The sequence below is a fragment of the Triticum urartu genome, chromosome 6A (assembly GCF_056163025.1).
Source record: "Triticum urartu cultivar PI428250 chromosome 6A, HENAU_Tu73, whole genome shotgun sequence".
Taxonomy (NCBI): domain Eukaryota; kingdom Viridiplantae; phylum Streptophyta; class Magnoliopsida; order Poales; family Poaceae; genus Triticum; species Triticum urartu.
This window is the reverse complement of record NC_141878.1, coordinates 247,024,999-247,049,164: the sequence shown is the minus strand read 5'-3', so window position 1 is coordinate 247,049,164 and position 24,166 is coordinate 247,024,999. Positions and strand designations below refer to the sequence as shown.

At 46.2% G+C, this 24,166-nt stretch overlaps 2 protein-coding genes across 5 annotated transcripts; one reads left to right on the top strand and one right to left on the bottom strand.

Moving 5' to 3' along the window:
- Positions 1-6,609: 6,609 nt before the first annotated feature.
- LOC125512537 (uncharacterized) lies at positions 6,610-23,869 on the bottom strand. 4 transcript variants are annotated; one of them, XM_048677633.2, is made up of 6 exons: positions 23,524-23,869; positions 21,283-23,418; positions 20,840-21,020; positions 20,658-20,706; positions 12,236-12,315; positions 6,610-7,010 (listed from the first exon to the last, which is right to left on the bottom strand). In XM_048677633.2, the coding sequence occupies exons 2-5, from the start codon at positions 23,349-23,351 to the stop codon at positions 12,269-12,271; spliced, it is 2,346 nt and encodes a 781-aa protein (XP_048533590.1). In that variant the 5' UTR covers positions 23,352-23,418; positions 23,524-23,869; the 3' UTR covers positions 6,610-7,010; positions 12,236-12,268. The 4 variants fall into 4 exon arrangements, with proteins under 4 accessions (XP_048533590.1, XP_087383866.1, XP_087383867.1 ...); XM_087527740.1 differs by lacking the exon at positions 12,236-12,315 and having other exon boundaries at positions 21,283-22,519; positions 22,601-23,418; XM_087527741.1 differs by lacking the exon at positions 12,236-12,315 and having other exon boundaries at positions 21,283-22,944; positions 23,035-23,418; positions 23,524-23,868.
- On the top strand, positions 14,348-18,078 carry LOC147964897 (uncharacterized). Its single transcript, XM_087527648.1, has 4 exons — positions 14,348-16,135; positions 17,074-17,313; positions 17,431-17,628; positions 17,950-18,078. Exons 1-4 carry the CDS (start codon positions 14,354-14,356, stop codon positions 18,076-18,078), a joined length of 2,349 nt encoding a protein of 782 aa, XP_087383774.1. The 5' UTR covers positions 14,348-14,353.
- Positions 23,870-24,166: the final 297 nt, after the last annotated feature.

The window sequence follows — 24,166 nt, the reverse complement described above, 5'->3', positions numbered from 1 at the left end:
AATTATCAGATTGGCACCAAATGACTTGATTTATTTCGGGCGTAAAGTTTTTACTAAATTTTTTTGGTTTTCCAAACCTATCGCACTTTTAAACTATTTGTGTGTTTCCAGCATAAATCTCGCAGTGCAACGCCGGACACCTTTAGAGATTTGGCAAAGACATTCTCGGATATTGCTATATATGCATCAGTTTCGAATTGTGTCTTCGGTCAATAGTTGGGTTGCCCGGCTCCTGTGCTTGCCTCCTACGTTTCGCTTTGTTCGGCTAGGTGTGCAAAGGGAGAACCACTGCGATTGTGCTTTCAGCTCGAATGGTTAAGCACCCCAGTGGAGAAAGCTGAAAAGTGACTATCACAACGGGCGTAAACTGGTCAGCAAACCGATGACGGTGTCAAACTATAGATCGATACCGATTACCCCGTGTTAAACGATGGGCCTTTCATAACATTGGCCGAAGTGTTAATGGCTAGACTTCGGTCGGTGTCGAACACTAACTGGGGGCTCATAGCTAGCTTCCCCAGTTTAAAACTCCTATGACTAAGTGAAAGTTATAAAGCCCGCATATCTGATTGCCTTGTTTCCGCTAACACAACCGTCTCCGGGCACCGAGACGCCGGCTAAGGGTTGTCTTGTTATTGCGGAAACACCCTGCGTAGCATCTACAAAGGGGTAGAAGCCGACGATGGGCCACTTTTAACTGATAAATGGTTGCAACGGAATCAAAATAAACATATATCAGCAGTGTTTGTATTCAATATACAAGGGTTGCCTTCCATAATCATTGTTATAAAGCCATAAATATGCATCAATTTGACTTAAGATTTTTGCCAAGCTGGGTTGCCTGGCTCCTGTGCTTACACCTACGTTCCCGATTTTTTGGCTATGCGGTAAAGGGAGCACCTCTGTGATTGTTACTACCGGGTCATCCGAGTTAGTACCTCATACAACATGAAGCCAAAAGCTAGCGATCTTAAAGGATATAATTGGTCCGCAGCGACGGAAGTGAAAATTTTGGTTCATTAAGACCATAGAGTTTGGGAACTTTCCCCACACTAAATCCTCAATATTTTCCTCCCACATTGATCGGAGGTGAGATTTTATGATCATGATCAGCATGACAACCCAAAGAAAGGAACCGATAGCGGGACAATTTTCTTCAAACGATGTTTCTTCCGTTAAAAGTTACATAACATATCTCTCCGTGTGCCTTTGTTTATAAAACCATATGGCCGGATTGCCTTGTTTGTCGTAAATCTTTGCCCTTATAAAGGCTTTATAAAGTAGGACAAAAACTCCCCGGCTACTGGCCGAGGAGGTTGAAGTCGATGATTGGTCATCAAAGTTTTGTACAATGCGGATCCGAGCATTAATGATGTAGAGTACTTAGATACGTAGAATCATTACACATAATTTGTGATTTTACTCCGGATATTGATCCTTAATTCGGCCACCCGTGCCCACATTAAGACTTGGGGGCTACTGGGCTTTGGGCTTATCATTTACTAATATTAAAGGGGCACATCGATCCCCTGATCTGGTGTTGCCACCCGACCAGTGTCTCGGGGGCTACTGCATTGCCTATTCAATGCAGAAAATTCAAAGTGCTTAGTGTTCGGCTTGAACGAACTATGGGCAAATGCGTCTTCGGACAACAATAGATACTATCTGGGACTTATCCGACATCAAGCTAATATATTACGATAACTTCTCAAAACCCTCTCTCAAGGGCCCATCTGCCGATCACTATATCCTCTAATGTGCATCTCAGATTTTTGGCCGACACACACCTTGAGGGCTATTGGCTATACATCTCGGAAGAGAATACATTGCACAAATCGGAATTAAATCCATAGAGGGCAGCTCTGGCATTAAGCTCGGTTGAATTTTAACCTTTTCAAGACCGAGGTAATCTATGACACCTCGGATACAGTCCGGCGCTGGAGCTCGGCTGTACAAAGACTCTTCGGATACAGTCCGGCGTTGGAGCTCGGATACATTCCGGTGTTGGAGCTTGGAAGCGGTCCGGCGTTGGTGCTCGGCTGCAAAAGATACCTCGAATCCAGTCCGACGTTGGAGCTCGGATGCAAGAGGGCACCGCCGCACAGGAACAATTTCAAACCTGAGGTGTGGCATAAAAATAACAAGGCATTGATAAAGGACGAGAACTTAAAGGGGCTCCTCGGATACCCGACATGTAAACTCTTCGGATTCACTTCGACGAACCTCAAGATCGTAGATGAGAAAATTTGTTGAACCAGTTTTCAAGACCGACGACTGAAGATGAAGAATAGTTTGGAAGAATCGAGGAGGGTCCCCAACTTGAAGACCGATTCAGGGGGCTACTGACGGTGTCCTAGATTAGGGGATAATCACCATGTCATCTCCCGACCAGCTGGATCGGGCCGAGGAACCCCATGGAGATTTACTCATGGGCCACTTCGGGCAGCCCATGCCGCATACAAGGGAGATCCCACAAGACTTGGCGCCCAAGACGAGGACTCTCCTAAACCCTAGGCCTCTGGTGTGTTATATAAACCGAGGCCAGGCTAGTCAATAGACAAATATTCATTAGAACAATCTCATGGTAGATACATGTAGTCTATACTACACCCCATATGAATACAATCAAAAGCAGGACATAGGGTTTTACCTCCATCAAGAGGGCCCGAACCTGGGTAAAATCCCATGTCCATGTTACCATTGCTCCAAGACGCCTAGCTTAGGACCCCTACTACGAGATATCCCAGATATAGAACCAACAGTAACTATTGGGTTGCCTCCCAACAAGCGTTATTGTTTTACGTCCCTAGCTAGGCGTAAGGCATTGTTTCAAGTATTGTAATAAAAGTAAGCGAGATCATCCATGTTCATATCATACTTCCTTCTTTCAGTAGAAAGCTTCCTAAGAGGTATGTAAAAATAATCAAAAGAGCTAAATTTAATAGGGTAAGGATCCGTAAGATCAAGTTTAGGAGGAGAAGGATCATCCTTTGGCCCTTTGTAAGTGATGACTATTTCTATATTATGCATGTTTCTTTGAATATGTTCCTTTAGCCTTTTCTTAAGCCCACACCCCAATCCATTATTTTGTATAGCAAAATTATCATTATGCTCAAAAAGTTTATCAAGTAAAACAGATGGGGGAACCTTTTCCCTAAGATTCTCATTGTAAGCAGCATAATCTGGAGATTGTATTCTCCTTATTTCCTCTTTGTTGTAAAGAGTTTCTTCCATAGGAGGATACCCACTACTTATATTGTAATAAGAAAATATTTCTCGTGCCTCCTTCATGATGTGGCTAAATCCATAAGCTAGAAATATAGTGGCTACACATTTAACGGAAGGATCATGTATGTTCAAAAATTCTAGAAGTATCCTTTGTATAGCCGGATGCATATGCACAAATTGTCCTTCAAATTCAACTATAAGCAAAGATATGGCATCCGCAATACTAGTAGTTTTATTAAGAATTGATCCTCCTAACATAGGTAACATGCCAGCACAAGTAAAGAAATCCTGAATAATGCCTTTTCCAATAATATTACCACTGCATATATGAAGTTTTTTAGTATGCATGATAGTGGGTTCTTCTTTATCATGATCATCATCGGCAAGGTTATCTAACTTTTCTTTAGCAACTTCATCAAAACTTCTTTTAACATTTTCATTTTCTATAAGTATAGCTTGAAGATCAAAAGGTTCCACACTAGTTGCGGGAACATCACTAACCTTGCAAACTCAGACATGATAGCAACTTCAAGCAAAGCAAGCAAACTAACAAAGTAAACTATTTTTGGTGTTTTTGTTTTTATGAGAAGTGTAGGGAGATGAAAAGAGGGGCAAATAAAAAGTAGAGCAAATAGATGATAGTTTGTACGTAGGAACCTGGTAAGAATTTAATGATGTCTCCTCGGCAACGGCGTCAAAAATTCTTCCTGCTACTTGTAAACTGCATTGGGTTTTTCCCCGAAGAGGAGGGGTGAAGCAGTATAGTAGAGATAAGTATTTCCCTCAGTGAGAACCAAGGTTGTCGAACCAATAGGAGAACCAAGCAAACTCTCGTCGTCAGCACCTACACATAGAAAAGCAAATACTTGCACCCAACGTGGGCAAGAGGGTTGTCAATCCCTTTGAACTCGTAACTCACAAGGATTAATTCTGATAGTAATAGATAGATAAAAAGAAAAGTAAGACAAAAGTAAATAAATTGCAGCAAAGTATTTTTGTTTTTAATATGATAAAAGTAAATAGGGGGGCATAGTTTTCACTAATGGCTTCTCTCTCGAACACATAGCATACAGTGGGTAAACAAATTGTTGTTGGGCAATTGATAGATAAGCACATAGTTATGACGTTATTCATAACAATGATCATGCATATAGGCATCACGTCCGTGACAAGTAGACCGACTCCTTCCTGCATCTACTATATTACTCCACCAATCGACCGCCATCCAACATGCATATGTGGTATTAAGTTCATGACAAACAGAGCAACACTTTAAGCAAGATGACATGATGTAGACAAAGTAGACTCAAGCAATATGAATAAACCCCATTGTTTTATCCTTCATGGCAACAATACAAATGTGTGCCTCGCTACCCCTTCTATCACGAGGTGAGAACACCGCAAGATTGAACCCATTACAAAGCACCTCTCCCACTGAAGATAAATCAATCTAGTTGGCCAAACCAAACGGATAGATCGAAGAGAAATACAAAGCTATCATAATCATGCATGATAAAGTTCAGAAAAGACTCAATTACTTTCAATGAATAATCTGATCATAAACCACAATTCATCAAATCTCAACAAACACACCGTAAAAGAAGATTACATCGGATAGAACTCCAAGAAGATCAAGGAGAACATTGTACTGAAGATCAAAGAAAGAAAGAAGAAGTCATCTAGCTACTAGCTATGGACCCGTAGGTCTGTGGTGAACTGCTCATGCATCATCAAAGGGGCGACAAGGTTAATGTAGAGGCCCTTCATGATCGATTCCCCCTCCGACAGAGTACCAAAAAAGCCTCCAGATAGGATCGCGGAAGAACAGAAGCTTGCAACGGTAGAAAAATTATTTCCGGTGGCTCTATGGGAGTTTCCCAATATTTGAGAATTTATAGAAGTGAAATTAGGTCAGACGGAGCCACGTGGTGCCCACAAGGTAGCAGGGTGTGCCTGCCCCCCTGGCGCGCCCTGTTGCCTTGTCGTCTCATCGTTTGCCGTCTGACCTCCCGAAGCTGCTAAGGTCTCTTTTGTCCAGAAAAAATCGTCAAAAAATTCCGTGGCATTTGTACTCCGTGTGGTACTGATTTTTTGAAAAACCAAAACAAACAGAAAATAGCAACTAGCACTAAGCACTGGGTTAATAGGTTAGTTCCCAAAAATAATATAAAATTGCATAATAAAGCATATAAAGTATCCAAGATTGATAATATAATAGCATGAAACAATCAAAAATTATAGATATATTAGAGATGTATCAAGGTGTTATTTGTAATACCTCCTTCTGATCAATGGATTTGACAACTCTCCTGCCAACATTCAAAAAATATTTTCTCTTTTAGCTTGTGGTTCACAGCCTAGCTATAGTCTACACCACATGCCTATGTGTTTGACTGGCCGGACGTCACTGTTTGACACAAAGAGTTCCAGACATGCCGGACTTATTTTCGAGGTTGGCAGATAAGAGCATCTATAGCCGGACTCAAATTGACCAGGCGGACACAGGACCAGGGAGAAGCAAAAAAGTTGATCCTACCGGACCCGCATAGCCTCCTTAGATGCCCGGGTTGTCTGACACTCCTCATATTCATCTCATATGAGATGAGTACGAGGAGTGCCCAGGCATGTCTTGTGAGTGGCCATGCGTGCGCCACATAGGATTAGACCCACCATAGAGCTTTTTTCTTTCTTTCTTTATAATTTCTTTTCTCTCTCCTTCTCCACCAATCATATGCATGTGACCGGTCATATAAGAGAAAAAGTAAGGGACATGACTGCATGACGGGCAAAATAGGGATTCCAAACAGACACGCCCGGACACTAATCGGGCGCTCCACGAACGTTTGAGGGGCTAAATTTGTTCAATCCAGCTGACGTTTGAGGGGCTAAATTTGTTCAATCCGGCTGACGTTTGAGGGGCTAAATTTGTTCAGTCCGGCTGTAGATGCCCTAAGTTCGTCAGTGCTTTGGTTTTGTTTTGTTTCTTTGAGAGGGAGGAGGAGAGAGGGATCATGTAAAGTCAAAAAGGTCCTCATTACGGTCCATTTGAATCACAATCACCCAGCCGGGTCATACATGTTATCCCCAATAAAGTACTACACTGATCCAATCATCATCCAATGAAGAAAGGTTTAAAAAAAAAGAATATATATTAATATCAAGAAGACATCAATTACACTCACCTCTGCAACAACAAGATCCTTAAAAATATCCAGGATGCACACAGCCCAAAAAAAAAGATAAAACAAAAAAGAAAAAAGACCCGCCATGGTGATCAATCACCGGAATAGCAGCACTCTAACCACCACCAAAAACAACACCCAGACTACAAATGAGGTTCTCCAAAAGCAACTCCTTCAAGAAGGAAACAAAGTACAAACATTGTCGTTGCCCGATCAAATATCTTAAATTTTCACCCTGGAGAAAGATCACGTTCGCAAAACAATGCTATGTTCAATCATCCAATATATGCAGGCTGGTTCCGCTACTATTTCCAGAATAAAACAGCAAAAAGAATCTACATATCCTACAATATCGAACTGCACATAAAATTAACTTTGAATCAGAGACTTGCTCCATCAAACTAGTATCGGCATTAGAATTTCTCTATTGCTACAGTATGATTGCCTTTTCTTTGACAGGAGGGGCAATCTGCTTATTCTTCCCTACGCTATGCTACACATGTTATTTTTGTCACGTTTTTGAACAATTCCTGGTTTTGGCAGCGGATTAGAAGAATTTCTCGAAGTCCTCAGCTGGCTGGCTCCAAACATCCATGAAACCTAAAAGAACCAAAGAGGGAAACAAATATTCAACTCCATGGGAAAATTGACCCACATTGTTACCAACAAACTTTTACAAGTATACAATGTTAACAATAACATGCAAAATATGTTCATGGTCATGGCTGTTACCACCTCTAATCCAAAAATATGTCATTTTAGCTCACATGGAGCAAGAAATGAGCAAATGTTGTAGTTTATGTCATTTTGATAGCATTTAGTGGGGCAGCTGACATAAGAATTCACCAAAATGAAAGTATTTGAAAACAAAACCCACCTACTTAAAATGATACCAAAAGTGGGCGGGGTGTAGTATGAATCAAGCATGCAGCAATTTTCACATTACCTAGCCATTGAATAGGTATTACCAACGTGAGTACTTTCCAACTAATCCCGAATTTTTAATTGCCAAAGGTACTGAATATCATGCATGAGTTTGCCATTCATTTCACTAGCACCCGCGATGCTTTTATGATATTCACTATAGTCCTTAACCTAAGAAGGTTGGCCTACAGATTCCAACGCAAATGTGCCAATCCTTTTCACATACCAAATAGATCCTGTAAATAAGATGAAAGGTGCATGCTCTAATTTGCTGAGTGACAAGGCAGAATTAAGAGATGGCTATGTTCGATTACTGAATAAATTCAATTGCGGAGCATGCACGTATTCACAAAAAAAGCTTGGATCAGATTTAAAAATATCATCACATTGCACCACAATTAGCAATAAAAAGTTATACAAAGCGACAGATTGAACCAGATTCTGATCAAGACTTTGGCAGTCAACCTGGTGCAATGCGCCGGTTTTTGTTTCTACATCTGATCCTTTGTAACAAAATACATCATCCACACCAAAATTTACTCTTAATTATATGATGTGGGTGATACAGAGCAAAGAAAAAGATTCAGTTCTTTGAACTTCACATATAGAGAAATTGCCACTTTATAGTCAGTGATTTGAGTTTTTTAAGATGTACTACAAAAACACATTTTCTTTCTTACTTCACTAATTTCTTCTCACAAACAACACATCAGCATTGATAATTTTTCTAAACACGTGCATAGGAAGTATTTGCAAAGGATTTATCATGTCTTGAAGTATATGCAACCACACTAAAGTGTGCGCTTAATCGCTATAAATAACTAGATGGTAATTGCGAGTCTCTGATTATATCTGTACATTCAACTTAACAGTATCACCAAAGCCAGTCAAAACATAGTTTAGGAACATGGAGGACTTCCCTAGTTTACTAAAACTAGTGTGGAACAAACACTAAAAAAGAAAAAACTAGTGTGCAACTATACGTCACTGAGTTGCATAGGAAATGGATCAGTGACTCCGATATATACTCCCGCTCCTCATAGACCACATAAATTAATTGATTATACCATTTTTTATAATTACCAGACACCCAAAGTGAGTTTCCTGACAAACTACAGTTGATACCACATATTTATATTATTTACACCTAAACCTCATTTTTGTACGTAAAAAATGCTATATACTGCATAAGGGCAACTCCAACGCCGTGCGTCAAATCGGACACACCAAATGTTTGCGGACACGTCCGGGCATGTCCGTGGACAGAGGGGGCAGCCATCCAACCCTATGCACCAGGATATTTCACAAACGGACAAAATTCATGCAAACCGGACAGACTTTAAGCAAGTTTCATGTATTAAATGCAAATCGGATGCTATTTAACAAGTTCAGCTCTTTAAGAAAACTAAACTAAACTACGCGAGGCACTGGAGGGTGCCCATGTAGGCATGGCCTCTGAGACCGCCTGCACCTCCATGCCGTCCGGTCCGTCATTGTCCTTCCAGCAGCGGACGGACTCCCAGGAGTCATGGCAACCCTCATCGGTTGTCGTCTCGCGCAAACATGGGTCGCGTCCGGCTGGCAGCGAGGGTCGGGTGCGGACTGGCCCTTGCCCTTGCCGGCGAGGGCACAGGCGGCGAGCTCGAACTCGGACAGCCTGATCTTGTAGGGCTGGTCTCTAGTCCGGCACTGGCAGTGGGAGGATGTCTGCGCGGTCTCGGCCCCAGCGAACGCGAGGTCTGGGTCGGTGCGCACCCAATCCAATGCCACGTCCGACTTCGCGAAGGCCGAACTACGCGCCGCTCCTGGTGCTCCTTAGTTGCCGCCTTGTCAGCCTTCGCCCTGGTGCTCGAGACCAGGCGCCACCACCACAACCGAGGTAGTGAAGGAGACGGCCGCGTGCATTGGCAATCGCCAGGGAGGGCGCCTCCTCCTTCACGGAGGTCGTGCACCATCGGGGCAGGGATGGCGGCACTACCTGCTTGCCGTGCCCGAAACGGCGCAGCGAGGACGCTGGCTGCTCAACGAGGGCCCTGGCTCCGTCTTGACGCGGTCATGCGACAGGGACGTCGGCTCCTTGATGCGGATGAGTCACAACGGCAAACTATGGCGCTGGACCATGGTCGAAGAGCAGCCGCTCAAGCAGCAGCTAGAGCTGGCGTGCATACTCCACGTACGTTAGCGGGGCCTTAGGCGAGGAGGTGTGGCTGCTGCTGCCCCTCGTCATCATTGGAGATCACCACCTCCTTGATTGTGGGCGTCGGCGGGCCCAGAGACCGTTGGCGGTGGCGCCATGATCTGGATGACCCCGGGGATCCACCTACCAGCCGCCAAGAACCAGCCGGATCCGCTGCCGGACTTGCCCATGTCTGCGGTGCGCGGAGGAAAGGTGAGGGGAGAGGATGCCTGGAGTGGAGATGGGGTTTGCCAACGAGAGTGGACTGCTTAAATAGTTGGGCCACATGGACCAGCGCCGCTTCCATGCAAGCACAGCGGACAGAGTAGGCTTATCGGTCGAAGCAGCTTCGAACAGCCGTCCGGTATGTCGGTCTGACCGGCATCAACGCAAGTAGGTGACTGTCTGGTACATCTCCTCTGAGCGGCGGTGAATGCATCGCGAGGCTTCTAGAGCGGAACACGCGGCGAAGGTTTTGGGTGGGACCAGACCGCTTAGTAGGACACATACATGGTGGATGTCCGGATGGCCACAAACCTCCTACAGGTTTGCGTCCGGTTTGTGGGCACGAACAGTGGATGGCAAAAAGTGTCCGGACCGCTCTGTTCAGACGTTTAGCGGCGTTTTGATGCACGTTGTTGGAGATGCCCTAAACTATGGGCTTCGTTGATTTTTTTTGTGAAACTTAGATGGAGGTATAATAAATTTGTTTAAGAGGTATATTTTGAATGTGGGAGTACATACTCCCAAGAGTACAGAAAATTAGTCTATACTTCATCAATATAATGACTAGATACCTCAAAGTCAGTTTTACAAAAAAAAATTCAAAAAAAATTCGGGGTTGTTTGGTTGCCACCCTGGGAGTCATGGCTGAGAAATTTCTGTGCCTGACAGTAGCCGGAGAATCTTGTGATTTTTGCCTGGCCAGGCAGGTTTGAGAGGTGTTGTTTCGTTGGCAGCCTGGCCTGCCAAGTGCTTAGAGCAACTCCAACGCGGCGACCCATTTCGTCCGCGCACGTCCGTTTTGGTCGGCGCAGACAGAAAAGTCGGCCCAACGCGCCGACCCAAATGGACGCGCGTCCGCTTTTCATCCGCCTCCCGGCCCATTTTTGAGACGGCTTTGCGTCAGCGCGGACACGCGACGAACGCCCGCGCGCCCGCCTACTCCTCCCCCCTGGCCCGCTGGTTGGTGGCACATTGGCCATCCTCTTACGTTCCAACAACAAACCCTCGCCCGCCTCCTTCGTCGCCACCGCCGCCGCCCATTTCTCCGGTGACTCTGCCAGCTGTCGGCGCCGCAACATCCCCTCTGCAACGCCGCCACCTCCCACGTCGCCCGCCACCGCCGTCTTGCCGCTGGGGAACCGAAGCTTCCCACCCCCGGTCCCCCGACACAGCCGCGACCGCGACCAAGAAGCCGCCTCGCCGCCCCGGCCAGATCCTCACCGGCACACTCGTCGGACACCGCCGGGGCAGCTAGTTGGTCCGAGGGTGGCACGACTCCCTTCGACGGCCGTCTCCTTCGTTGACACCCACAAGCTGTTCGACAGTTTGCCAAGGTACAAAATGGACTCCACCGACAATTTTTTTTTCACAATTTCCTTTGCGACTCCGACAATTCCTCGTCCGATGATGAGGAGATCTTGGCTGCCGTGTTGGTCCATCACCACCTCAATAGCCAGCGGCCATCGTTCCGTGGCTCCATTCCAGGGCACCTTCCGGCGTTGAATCGCAATCGAGAGAGCGGGCATTTCCTTCTTTGGAAGGTCTACTTTGACACAACAAACCCGTTGTTCAAACATCAGAAATTCCACCGCCGTTTCCGTATGAGTAGGCATCTTTTCAACCGTATTAGAGAGGGGTTGGTCGGCTATGATGACTATTTCGAGTGCAAAGAGGATGCCGTTGGAAAGAATGGTTTCTCCTCTTATCCGAAAATGCACTGCCGCCATCCGAATGCTTGCATACAGAGTACCCAATGATCTCATTGACGAGTACGTCCGTATGAGCGAGTCTACATGCCTAGACTCCCTGTATAAGTTCTGCAAGGCTGTTATTGCTGTGTTTGGCCCTGAGTACTTGAGAGAGTCGACTCCTGAAGATACAACATGTTTGTTGGCGATGAATGCCAGCAGGGGCTTCCTAGGGATGCTTGGCAGCATAGACTTCATGCACCGGGAGTGGAAGAACTGCCCTTCTGCTTGGCAAGGGCAGTATAAGGGCCATGTCAGGGCTTGCACTGTCATACTTGAGGCCGTGGCGTCTCAAGATCTCTGGATCCGGCACTCTTTCTTTGGCATGGCCGGATCACACAATGATATCAACGTGCTTCAGCGCTCGCCGGTGTTTGCTAGGCTTGCCGAAGGCAACAGCCCACCGGTGAACTTTACTATCAACGGCCACAACTACAACAAAGGATACTACCTGGGTGACGGTATCTATCCTCAGTGGACCACTATTGTGAAGACAATCCCCAACCCTATCGGAGAGAAGAGGAAAAGATTTGCCCAAGAGCAAGAGAGTGCTAGGAAGGACGTCGAGCGTGCCTTTGGTGTTTTGCAATTTCGATCGGGCATCGTTCGGTATCTTGCTAATACTTGGAGCACGCAGAAACTGTGGGAGGTGATGACTGCTCGTGTGATCATGCACAATATGATCGTAAAAGATGAGCACCCGGAACGTCTCTACAATCAAGGGTTTCAGTTTCAGGGTGAGAATGTTGTACCTGAGCATGGAGGAGCGGCAACGTTTGAACAGTTCACCCAATTTCATCATGACTTGCGTGATTGGGAAACTCACATGCAACTGCAAAATGATTTGGTTGAGCATATGTGGGCTCATGTTGGCAACCAATAGATGTATCTTCTTTATTCGGCTTGCAAAACTATGTGAGACATTTTTTCTTTTATTCGGCTTGTAAAACTATGCTATTTTATTTGGTTGAAACTACGTTATTTTTTTGGTTGTGGACTATATGTTTGCTTATGAAATAATGCAAAAGTTGTGTGTGAAATAATGCAAAAATTGTGCTATTTGTTGAAAAAGGGCGGCCAGCCGGCCAAGCCGGCACATATGGGTCGACGTGTTGGGCGCACTGCCGACCCAAATCTCAAACAAGGCGGACGCCGGGCGGGCGGCCGACCCAAACGGACAAAAAGCGGACAAAAGCGCCGTCCATTTGGGTCGGCACGTTGGAGTTGCTCTTAGGTACAAGATGCTTTGCTATTTAAAAAATAGACTCCCGTGGGTGCCTTTGTTGCAGAAGTGATTACCGCTCAGGCAGCGGCCAGGCACAAGAATTCAAAGGCCTGAGCCAGGCTAACTGCATTGCACATACTACGAGCCAGGATAACTATGATTGGGGGTTGTCAGGTCAGGTTAGCAGTGGAAGCTTCAGGTCTCCAACCAAAGAACTCAGGCGGCTACCAGGTAGGTGTCCGGCCAGGCTAGTTCACGTCAGGGTGGCAACCAAACAGCCCCTTAATGAGGTATACTAAAAATAATAAAGAGGTATAATGAGTCTGTTACAGCATGTATATTGAATGCGGGCGTACATATTCCCAGGAGTACATAAAATTGGTGTGTGTGTAGTTACAACCACGTCTCATATATCATCATGTCTAATTATATATACTATCTATCAATGTTTAGTATGTTCATATACTATGTCTAAGATACTCCAAAATGATCTACATGAAAAATTGCAAGTGAGCCCATAGTTTTTATTATATTTGTGAAATACACATTTGTATGTAAAAAAGAGTATGCTAACAATATGGTACATACGTACTACCTAAAAAGTGTGTGTATATATTCTTATATACTACATACTACACACACTCCATATAGATACTACTTAGAATTGAATCCTGGCGAAGGAATGATGATAGCATTTGCACAAATCACGAGGCATGCATTGAACGGAGATAACATGGAGTGACACTGCCACCCAAAGGGGTGACATAGTCACCAGGTGTTAAAAAATCCACACTAATATATATATATATATATTAGAGAGAGAGAGAGATCATCCACTGGCTACAATAGGTTTAATTACTAATACAGATATCTGTATTAAGTAAGCAAACAGAGCTCAAAGCGTTGAAGCGTGCAGGGGTGCGTGAGCGTGAGGCCTCAGGTTTGATTTCAGCCCACACAGCAATGAAAATATGCTTTCCTTTTTTATCAACAAAAATTGTGATATAAGATAAAGGTCCATAGTTTTTTTTGAATCACAGCTAATAAAAAGGTCAATATTCTGGGAATGGTTTGATTACCTCAAGCATGTTAGAGTTATATTATAAGTCATGTACCCCTTTGTATTTATCCCGTTATACAAGGAGTTTCCTGCATATGTTTCATATCTGTATATGTATATATATCGGCCTATGGCCTCATGGGAATACAAGTTGCATATTCCTAACATGGTATCAGAGCTAGGTTAACTTTTTTTGCACGCTGCAACTCGTGCGATTGATCCGTCTCTCCTCCCGATAGAGGCCGCAGCCTCGATCTCCTTGTCCCGCTCGGATCCCGTCCTGGATCGGATCGGGCCTCCTCTCCCGTTCTCGATCCTATAAGGACGCTCGCAGCCCCTCCCCCGATCGATCGCTCGCAGCCCCTCCCCCGATCGAGGACGTCCCGCTCGAGCTCGCCCTTGTTCCGATTCGCACAGGCCCTGCTGGATCCCGCCGCTGCCTCCAGCTGCCAGCCGCCCCTTGGTCTGGATCGACTGCCTGCTGCTCCCCCGATCCCGTCCTGTTGCTGATTGGAAACTGGTGGTCTCGTCCCTGCTGCTCTCGTCGGATTCTGCTGGTTTTGGATCTCTGCTAAAAAAAAAGATATGTCTGCTGCATCGGGCTATGTTGCTGTCCCTCGCTGTCCGGTGATTTTCGATGGTACTAACTACACCGAGTTCACTGGCTTTATGCACATTCACATGCGTGGCATTCGTCTCTGGGGTGTTCTTTCTGGCGAGGTCTGCTGTCCGCCACGTCCGGTTCCTCCGGTGGCCCCTACTCCGCCGACTCCACTGGTTCTTGCTCCGGATGCTAATCAGGCCGCCAAGGATGCGGCTAAGCTTGCTGATGAGGCTGCTGATCGTGCTTATGATGAGAAGGTTTTGGCTTATGAGAAGGCTCTTCAAATTTATCATGGTGCTCTGTCTGCTTACACCCAGTGGCTTGATGATGATGCTCATGCTGCTGCTGTTCTCACTGCTAGTGTTCTGCCTCAGTTTGCTTCTGAGTTTCTGGGTCTTCCTACTGTCTTTGAGATGTGGACCCGTCTTCGTCAGCGCTATCAGCCCTCTGGTGATGCCTTATACCTTTCTGTGATCCGTCAGGAGCATGCTCTTCAGCAGGGTGACTCTACTGTTGATGACTTCTATGCACAGAGTTCTGCTATCTGGCGCCAGCTTGATTCTCTCCGCAGTGCTGGTTGTCGTACCTGCCCTTGTTGCCAGGCTGTCCAGGCCAATTTGGAGTTTCATCACGTCTATGAGTTCCTGTCTCGGCTCCGTAAGGAGTTTGAGCCCCGGCGTGCTCAGTTGTTTGCTCGTGGCCGTATTTCTCTCATGGAGGCGCTTTCTGAGATTCGTGCTGAGGAGACTCGCTTACGTGGTGCTGGTTTGCTGGAGGTTCCCTCTGTGCTCGCTACTCGTGCTCCTACGCCACCTGCTGCACCGACCCCTTCTCGCTCGAGTGCTCCGCCGCTCTTGCCCACTCCTTCTGGAGGCTCAGGTCGCCCCCGTCCACATTGCGACTACTGCAACAATGATGGCCATCTTGAGTCTCAGTGCTACACGAAGAAGAAACACCTGCGCAAGGCGCGATCATCATCTTCTGGGACTTCGTCATCTACCTCGACAGCTTCAGCCATTACTTTGACTGAGCAGGATATTCTGAGACTTAAGCGTCTGCTCGCGGCTTCAGGTTCTTCCTCGACGGGTACTGCTGGTTCTGTGACTGATACTTCCCGCACTGAGCAATCACCCTCTACACAGTCAGGTACATCCCCATGGGTTCTGGACTCTGGAGCTTCTTTTCATATGTCTTCTCATTCTTCCATTTTGTCCTCTCTTCGCTCGCTGGATTCTCCTGTTCATGTCCTCACTGCTGATGGTACTCCACTTTCTGTCGTTAGTAGAGGCACTCTTACCACTCCTTACTCTGTTCCTGATGTTGCTCATGTTCCTCGACTCACCATGAATCTGTTTTCTGCTGGTCAACTTACTGATTCTGGTTGTCGCGTCATACTTGACGTTGACTCTTGTTCTGTCCAGGACCGTCGCACGCACACTCTGGTTGGGGCTGGCCCTCGCCGCCGTGATTCTCAGGGTCTTTGGGAGTTGGACTGGCTTCATGTTCCTTCTGCTGCCACCACTATCGCCAGTTCCTCCACTTCAGTCGCCTCTGTTACTGGTTCCTTCAAGCAGTGGCATCATCGACTTGGTCATCTGTGTGGTTCTCGGTTGTCGTCCTTAGTTCGTCGAGGCCTTCTGGGGTCTGTCTCAGGAGATGTCTCTTTAGAGTGTCAGGGTTGTCGTCTTGGCAAGCAGATTCAGTTACCATATTCACATAGTGAGTCAGTGTCTAAGCGTCCTTTTGATTTAGTCCATTCTGATGTATGGGTCCGGCTCCTTTCGCTTCCAAAGGTGGTCATAAATACTATATTATTTTCATAGATGACTTCTCTCGTTACACATGGCTTTATTTCATGACTTCTCGTAGTGAGGTGTTGTCTATTTATAAGCGTTTTGCTGCCATGGTTCATACTCAGTTCTCTTCACCCATTCGTGTTCTTCGTGCTGACTCTGCTGGCGAGTATATCTCTAAGATGTTGCGTGGTGTTCTTGCTGAGGAAGGCACTCTCTCTCAATTCTCTTGTCCTGGTGCTCATGCTCAGAATGGTGTGGCTGAGCGAAAGCATCGTCATCTTCTTGAGACGGCTCGTGCATTGCCGATTACTGCCTCTCTCCCGCCTCATTTTTGGGCTGAGGCCGTCTCCACCTCCACCTATCTTATCAATCTCCAGCCTTCCGCTGCTCTACAGGGTGGTGTTCCTTTCGAGCGTCTTTTTGATCGTTCTCCCGATTATTCGATGCTTCGCTTGTTTGGTTGTGTTTGCTATGTTCTTCTTGCCCCTCGCGAACGCACCAAACTGACCGCTCAGTCTGTTGAGTGTGTCTTTTTAGGCTACAGTGATGAGCATAAGGGCTATCGTTGTTGGGATCCTATCGGTCGTCGGATGCGTATCTCTCGAGACGTGACTTTTGATGAGTCTCGTCCCTTCTACCCACGCCCATCTTCCTCGACCTTTTCAGTGGAGGATATCTCTTTCCTCACTTTTCCTGACTCACCTATCACCCCTGTCGAGCCTGTGCCTATTCGTTCCGCTCCCTCTGCTTCTCCACCTCTAGTCGATTTGATGCCACCATCTTCCACGGTCTCCTCGTCTAGCATGTCACCGGATTCTACACCTTCATCTCCGGTGACTTCTTCGTCGCCACCCCTCGATTCTACCTTGGCGATTCCTCCTTCTATTGTTCCATCTTTTCCTCAGCATTACACTCGTCGTTCACGTCCTGTGGATGCCTTCGTGGATGTGTCGTCATCTTCCTCTCAGCCTACTTATGGCTTGCGTTCTCGTCCTCGTCCGCCTGTTGATCGCTTTGGATTTCCCACCGCTGGTGCTGCTGTTCTTGAGCCGACTTCTTATCGTCAGGCTGTTGTTCATCCTGAATGGCAGTTTGTGATGGCAGAGGAGATTGCTGCTCTTGAACGCACTGGTACCTGGGATCTTGTTTCCCTTCCTCCCGGAGTCCGTCCCATCACTTGTAAGTGGGTCTACAAGGTTAAGACTCGCTCCGATGGTTCTCTTGAGCGTCACAAAGCTCGTCTTGTGGCTCATGGTTTTCAGCAGGAGCATGGTCGTGATTATGACGAGACTTTTGCTCCTGTGGCACATATGACCACTGTTCGTACACTTCTTGTCGTTGCCTCTGCACGCCACTGGTCTATATCTCAGCTTGATGTTAAGAATGCTTTTCTTAATGGTGAGCTGCGTGAGGAGGTGTACATGCAGCCACCACCTGGGTATTCTGTTCCTGATGGCATGGTCTGTCGTCTTCGTCGCTCTCTCTATGGCCTTAAGCAAGCCCCCCGTGCCTGGTTTGAGCGTTTTGCCTCTGTAGTCACTGCTGCTGGTTTTTCAGCAAGTGCTCATGATCCAGCATTGTTTATTCACCTTTCTCCTCGTGGTCGGACTCTTCTTCTTCTCTATGTTGATGACATGGTCATCACTGGGGATGACCCCGAGTATATTGCCTTTGTAAAGGCCCGTCTTAGTGAGCAGTTTCTTATGTCTGATCTTGGCCCTCTTCGCTACTTTCTTGGGATTGAAGTCTCTTCTACCTCTGATGGCTTTTTTATATCCCAGGAAAAGTATATCCAGGATCTTCTTGCTCGTGCTGCTCTTACTGACGAACGCATTGTTGAGACTCCTATGGAGCTCAATGTTCACCTCCGTGCTACTGATGGTGATCCCCTCCCTGACCCGACGCGCTAACGTCATCTTGTTGGCAGTCTTGTCTATCTAGCTGTCACTCGTCCGGATATCTCTTATCCGGTTCATATTCTGAGTCAGTTCGTCTCCGCTCCCACATCGGTCCACTATAGTCATCTCCTTCGTGTTCTCCGATATCTTCGGGGCACAATCTCTCACCGTCTATTCTTTCCTCGCTCCAGTTCTTTACAGCTTCAGGCTTATTCGGATGCTACGTGGGCTAGTGATCCTTCAGATCGCCGTTCACTTTCTGCTTACTGTGTTTTTCTTGGTGGTTCTCTCATTGCCTGGAAGACGAAGAAACAGATTGCAGTTTCCCGTTCGAGTGCCGAGGCTGAGTTGCGAGCAATGGCTCTTTTGATGGCAGAGGTGACTTGGTTACAGTGGTTACTTCAGGATTTTGGTGTTTCTGTCACTACACCGACTCCGCTCTTATCTGACAGTACAGGTGCTATTAGCATTGCGCGTGATCCTGTGAAGCATGAGCTCACCAAGCACATTGGTGTTGATGCTTTCTATGTACGCGCTGGTGTGCAGGATCGGGTTATTGCTCTTCAGTATGTGCCTTCCGAGTTACAATTGGCAGACTTCCTGACGAAGGCCAGACTAGAGTACAACATGGCTTTTATCTCTCCAAACTCAGTGTTGTTCATCCACCATGAGTTTGAGGGGGGGTGTTAGAGTTATATTATAAGTCATGTACCCCTTTGTATTTATCCCGTTATATAAGGGGTTTCCTGCATATGTTTCACATCTGTACATGTATATATATCGGCCTATGGCCTCATGGGAATACAAGTTGCATATTCCTAACAAAGCAAACATGGGCAAGGGTAACAAATTTGCATGTGGCAAGCTGGACTTCTCTACGTAGGCTTAGGAAGGGGAAGATGGTCTAGGATTCGGAGTAAATGGGGGTTTAGCTTTGGGTGATAAAATCATAAAAGGGCTAATGTGCCTGGAACCCAGGCAGACGGTGTCTGACTTCATCCTGAGCAAGGTACAAAAGATACAAGAGATCTCATCTCTTGTAGTGGGAGCATTGCACAGGTACTCAAAACTTGCTCAGTCAGAAGAAACAGTGAACAGACATTTACCCGGAATTATCAAGGAGCACTGGATACAAATAGCAAGACTTACCATAGTTGCCAAGTTCCTGGCTCGAGGGACGGGAACGAGGGTCGAGGATCACCGGGTGGCCAATAACAGGGCACGACGGGGTATACATCTTTTGCACGACGGGGTATACATCTTTTGCACGACCGATTGATAGGTGGAACGCATCCCCAACAGTTTGGGAACGATGATCCCGGGACGATAAGATGGGTCGAGGAACGTGACCCAAGATGAAGGGAGTTTCGAGATGCAAAGGTGCATAAGGATGGCTAAATCACCGTGAGTGAAAAAAGGTTACAATCAATTGATTCCATTGTATGTAGGTGGCATGTCGCTAATTACATGGCTTGGTCTACACTATGTACGTTAGCGTTAACTTTTTCAGGGAAAGTGTGAAACATCAAAAGATCTCCCGCTGAAGTTTCCACAGCAACTCAGGAAGTCAGGGGCAAATACCAGAGGGAGCCGCCGGTTCGGCACTTCGGCGCCACCTCCGCAACTATGCCACCATGGGGGCTTACCTGGTCGGCTGCACAGAGCCCGGCTTTCAGGTCCTGCACAGCGGCAGCGGGATGCGGGACTGCAGCCACCGGGCACACGTTCACGCCGGTGGAAGGCGGACACCATGGACTCCTGGACCTGGTAATTCTCGATATCTTCATGAATCAATCCTTCCGTTTCCTGCTGGCGATGGGGAGTTGGGATAGAGATCCAATGTTTTGGGCTTGCTGAATGGGATTTGTGATCCTAGTGTCTGGGTCGCGTCCCGGACATTGACTCATGGTGTCGGACATGTCAACCCCGGCCCTCGATTTGGGTTGATGATCCCAGTTCGAGCATCGCTGCATCGTCCCCCACAACTATGATACTACCCTTAAGCAAGTACTCCAGGGCATCACAACGTGTAGATAAGTTTGTTCAGCAACGAACAATTAATGTATTTGAATCTAGTGTTATTCTAAGAAGATAATTTTATCCATATAAAGGACAAGAATTTAAGCTAGTGTCTAACCTGAGAGTAACTTGTGTTACTCCCATTTATTCACTGAAACACCAGGCGTAAATGTCCACTTGTAACTGATAGGAAAAGATCAACTACTGGGCCTGATGGGCAGCCATGACAATCTAACCTGAATCTTGATACAGTGAGAAGTTCCCACATGGACAGCTGAGTTCGAAATATTCACTTCATTAGTTATCTGTTGGGCTGCATAGGATGGTGTGCGGATACAGTCTATATAACAGGATATATCTATCTATTCATACCAGAACATTAATTCAATTTTACCAGAACAGTAACCAGAAAGCCTTGTACCGGAATGTTGATGCAACATTTTACCACAAACAAACAAATGCAACTGGTAACAAAAAAAGTATGTATCTGAGACATGGGAAAACCAGACAAAGAGGACATAGACCTAAAGCGAAGAGCTAAAGCAAAAATTAGGGGAACAAAAATCCATTACCAATATCAGTGAGAGACCCATATATTGGATCATCCATGACAGGGATGCCCTGAAGAGGAAACAAAAATTTAGTATGCTATCGTCTAGTGCAGTAAAAGACTAAATAATAACCAAATTATTCATGAGAACGTCACTACAAGGCCTTCCCGTGGCGAGTATCTAAAAGAACCAGGAAGTCTAACCTCAGAATCATTGGTACATATACCAGCTTGAAGATCAGGTCGCAATGATGTGTAGCATGGTATATCAGCCACTAGATAATCAGAAAGTGTAAGATTGTAACCATCTTCAATTACAGGAAGATCATCAGTATGTATGCCAGGGTGCATTATGACATCCATGCTAGAGCATATCATCGCGTTCCTGTTTGAACATCATATTTTGAAGTCAAAACCCTACGATGCAGAAAATTTAACAAACAGCGGATGGATGGTCTAATGCAACAGATATTGCTCATGAACTATTCAATAGGCTACCTGATATGTTGCAAGATATGAGAGAACAATAGACATGCTATTCTTAAGAGCTACCAAGTAATTCCTAGATCATTATAACATGGTATAAACATAAACGGTTAACTCCATTCAACCCGATAGAGGAGCTAACTGCATGTCGATCAACTCACTTTGCTTTTGAAGAATCAAAGCCAGCACCTTCAATTGGCATGTCATCTTCTATATCAAATACTTGGACAGAGTTATTGTCTAATGAAACTTGGCACAAATTATTTGTACCACCGACAATGTCTCCCACATTTGCTCCAAAATCTTCTTGCAGTTGTTTATGTGGCTCCACTGAATATCCTGGTGCAGAGTGTTGGCCAAAGCCAGGATTATTAGGTATTCTGAATGAGCTGGATTGATCCAGCTTTTCTTCTTCTTCCATTTGGATGATAGTTTCAGCCCCGGCATTACAAAACAAATCAACACCAACAATGTTCTTCTGATCAGAAAACTCAAACAAGCCCACTTCTTTTGGCACAATTTCAGTATCACAAATCTGGGCTCCTTCCTTAAATTGCAGATTTAAGTTATTTTTATGTAAAGATAATGACTGAGTTATGTCAGTTTCTTGCATCAAGGTAACTTCGTGAGAAGCTGTCGATGGAGATTGATCAGATTCTTCAATCAAGCTATCATTGTGTGCATCTGCCATTGGAGATAGGTTGGTTTCTGCAATCAAGCCATCATTGTGAGCATCTGGCAATGGAGATAGGTTGGCATCTTCGATCATGATATCCTCCTGCGTTCCTGTCAACGTAGATAGGTTGGTTTCTTGCATCAAGCCACCCTTGCGAGAAGCCGACAATGGAGATAAGTCATTTTCTTGCATCAAGTTATCCTTCTGAGAAATTGTCAAAGATGATACATCTTGTTCTTCCTTGTATTCCTGGACTACATGGAGTTGTGCATCGTTCCTGTATTCTTTCATATTTTCAGTAACGACTAATGTTTTGTTTTCTTGGAGAAGCATAGGTTCCATTGTTATTTCTTTGTAAGCTGTCTTAGAGACAGTACTTTCTTGGTAGATTTGATCTTCTCTGTTATCTGGCTGGATGTTAGTCAAAGATCTCTCATTTGCTGCTTCATCAGCTACCATCTTCGAACCTTCTCTAGAAGAAACTAGATCGACTGTTTCAGTTACTGACTTTCTATGTGCATGGCATGACCTGGGCTTCGTTGGAGCTTTTGCAAAGTCACAGCGTTTAAGCAAACTCCTCCTGTCGACATGCAAACCATTTTCCAAAATTTCCATGTCATCATTCAAGGCAATACGGTCACACAAAACTTTGTTGTTATCTTCAGCTTCCTCACCCACAACCTTACCATCTGGCAAAAGCTTCGCATCTGCCTCCATAACAACTACAATAGAAGTGTTATTGACATCACCGTTAGGGTCCATCTCTAATTCTGAACTCAGTATTTTATTCTCTTTCATCTCACCTTCATTCTCAGCCTGCAACTCCAGCAGAGCATCAGCATTCTTCCTAACATCAGCATTCAATCTGGTATCCTTCATCTCCAACTGACCTACAGCCTTCTCCATGAAAGGTGCCGCCTCTTTCACCTCATCCGTCACACATCTCCTAGACTCGTCATTCTCCCCACTGGACCGCGGATCCCTCTGAAATCCAGGAGCACCATCCTCGTCCTTATCTTCCTCATAGCGTCGACCATTCGAATTCAACCTTACTCTCTCCTTCTCCCTCTCCCTTCCACGACCTGGATACCCCATTCTGTACTCCCCATACTTTCTCTTCCATCTCCCATTGTAGCTACCACCATTACTGTAATCATCTCTATTAGTACAACAACTAGTAATGCTACTGTTCCACCTAGGCCGGGTGCCAGGGTTATTGCTATATACATCATCGTACCTCCTCCAGTCATAGAATGCGGGGGGTTCCTGCGGCGGTTGAGGCAGTGGAGGAGGAGGAACAGCCCACGGGTCGCCGCCGCCGCGCTGTAGGGAGGACGGCGGGAGCACGCCCGTGGATACCAGGTACTCGGCCGCCAGGCGGCCGGCCTCCATGAGCACCTCGTATCTGCGATGCGGCGGCGCAAGAAGCGGGGGCCGAGGAGGAGTTTGAGGAGCGTACGGCTGCTTGTGGCCGCCGGGGTACACGGCACCACTACCCCGGCCAAACGGCGGTGGAGGAGGCGGCGGCAGGCGGCTGCGGTGGTGGTACTGCATCGCGACTGGTCACACCTTTGACACTGCGCCCCCGCGGCCGCGGAATCCACGACAATTCACCAAAAATCTGAAGCGAAGAGGAAGATAAAGAAAAGGACAAAGATTACGATTCTGTAAATTTCCTTGAGGCGAGGAATCGGAAACCCTAGGTAAAAGTGTTGAGCAAACTCACAAATCGGAATTAAAATGTCGATCGAGACATCGGACTCGGAATCCACCGATTGGGGACAGCACTAACACGGTTTTCTTGTTTATATCAACTCGTATCGCGGTTTGATCGAAGCGAAGAGGGAAGAAACCACAACAAATTGCAAGAATTATAGTGCTAGTATATGAACACGCAACGGTGCTGCTGTTTCCGTTCGCGAATCTGCTTTCTACGGCGAAGAATTCGTCGATTTTAATGGGAAAGCGGAAAAGGGGTAGATTAATGGGTGCTGCTTTTGGTGGGTCGGAGTGTAATAGTTTCGGATGCGGGCGTGAATGCGCGCGTGGATTTGATGGCTCTATCTGCTGACAGTTGTGTGCGAGGTTTTCCGTTTGGCTTCTTGGTATGGCCATGACAGGTGGACCCGGAGCTTGTGGGGCTACTCGATAGTCACTCGTGGTTGCACACGGCATTGTGAAGGCACGGCGGAGAAAGAGATGGAGTGTGGTATGCCCGCTGGTGTGTATGCCATGTGGGCCATGTTCCGTCTTAAGCGACAAATGCATACTCCCTCCGTCCTGGTTTGTTGGGCCCTACGACCAAAACACAGGCATCAAGAGAATCTATTAATTATGTGTGCTAGTTTATGCAATAAATAAAATAAATT

Bases quoted from the DNA above. Each gene is read 5' to 3' on its own strand.
- LOC147964897 (XM_087527648.1), top strand. From the start codon at position 14,354: ATGTCTGCTGCATCGGGCTATGTTGCTGTCCCTCGCTGTCCGGTGATT. The intron at 16,136-17,073 runs GTATGGGTCCGG...TCTTTTCCTCAG, and splicing joins TTGATTTAGTCCATTCTGAT to CATTACACTCGTCGTTCACG. The intron at 17,314-17,430 runs GTTTCCCTTCCT...CATGGTTTTCAG, and splicing joins GCACTGGTACCTGGGATCTT to CAGGAGCATGGTCGTGATTA.
- LOC125512537 (XM_048677632.2), bottom strand. From the start codon at position 23,351: ATGCAGTACCACCACCGCAGCCGCCTGCCGCCGCCTCCTCCACCGCCG. The intron at 20,707-20,839 runs GTTAGACTTCCT...TTTCCTCTTCAG, and splicing joins TATGTACCAATGATTCTGAG to GGCATCCCTGTCATGGATGA. The intron at 7,011-20,657 runs GTAATGGATTTT...TGGTTCTTTTAG, and splicing joins TGGGTCTCTCACTGATATTG to GTTTCATGGATGTTTGGAGC.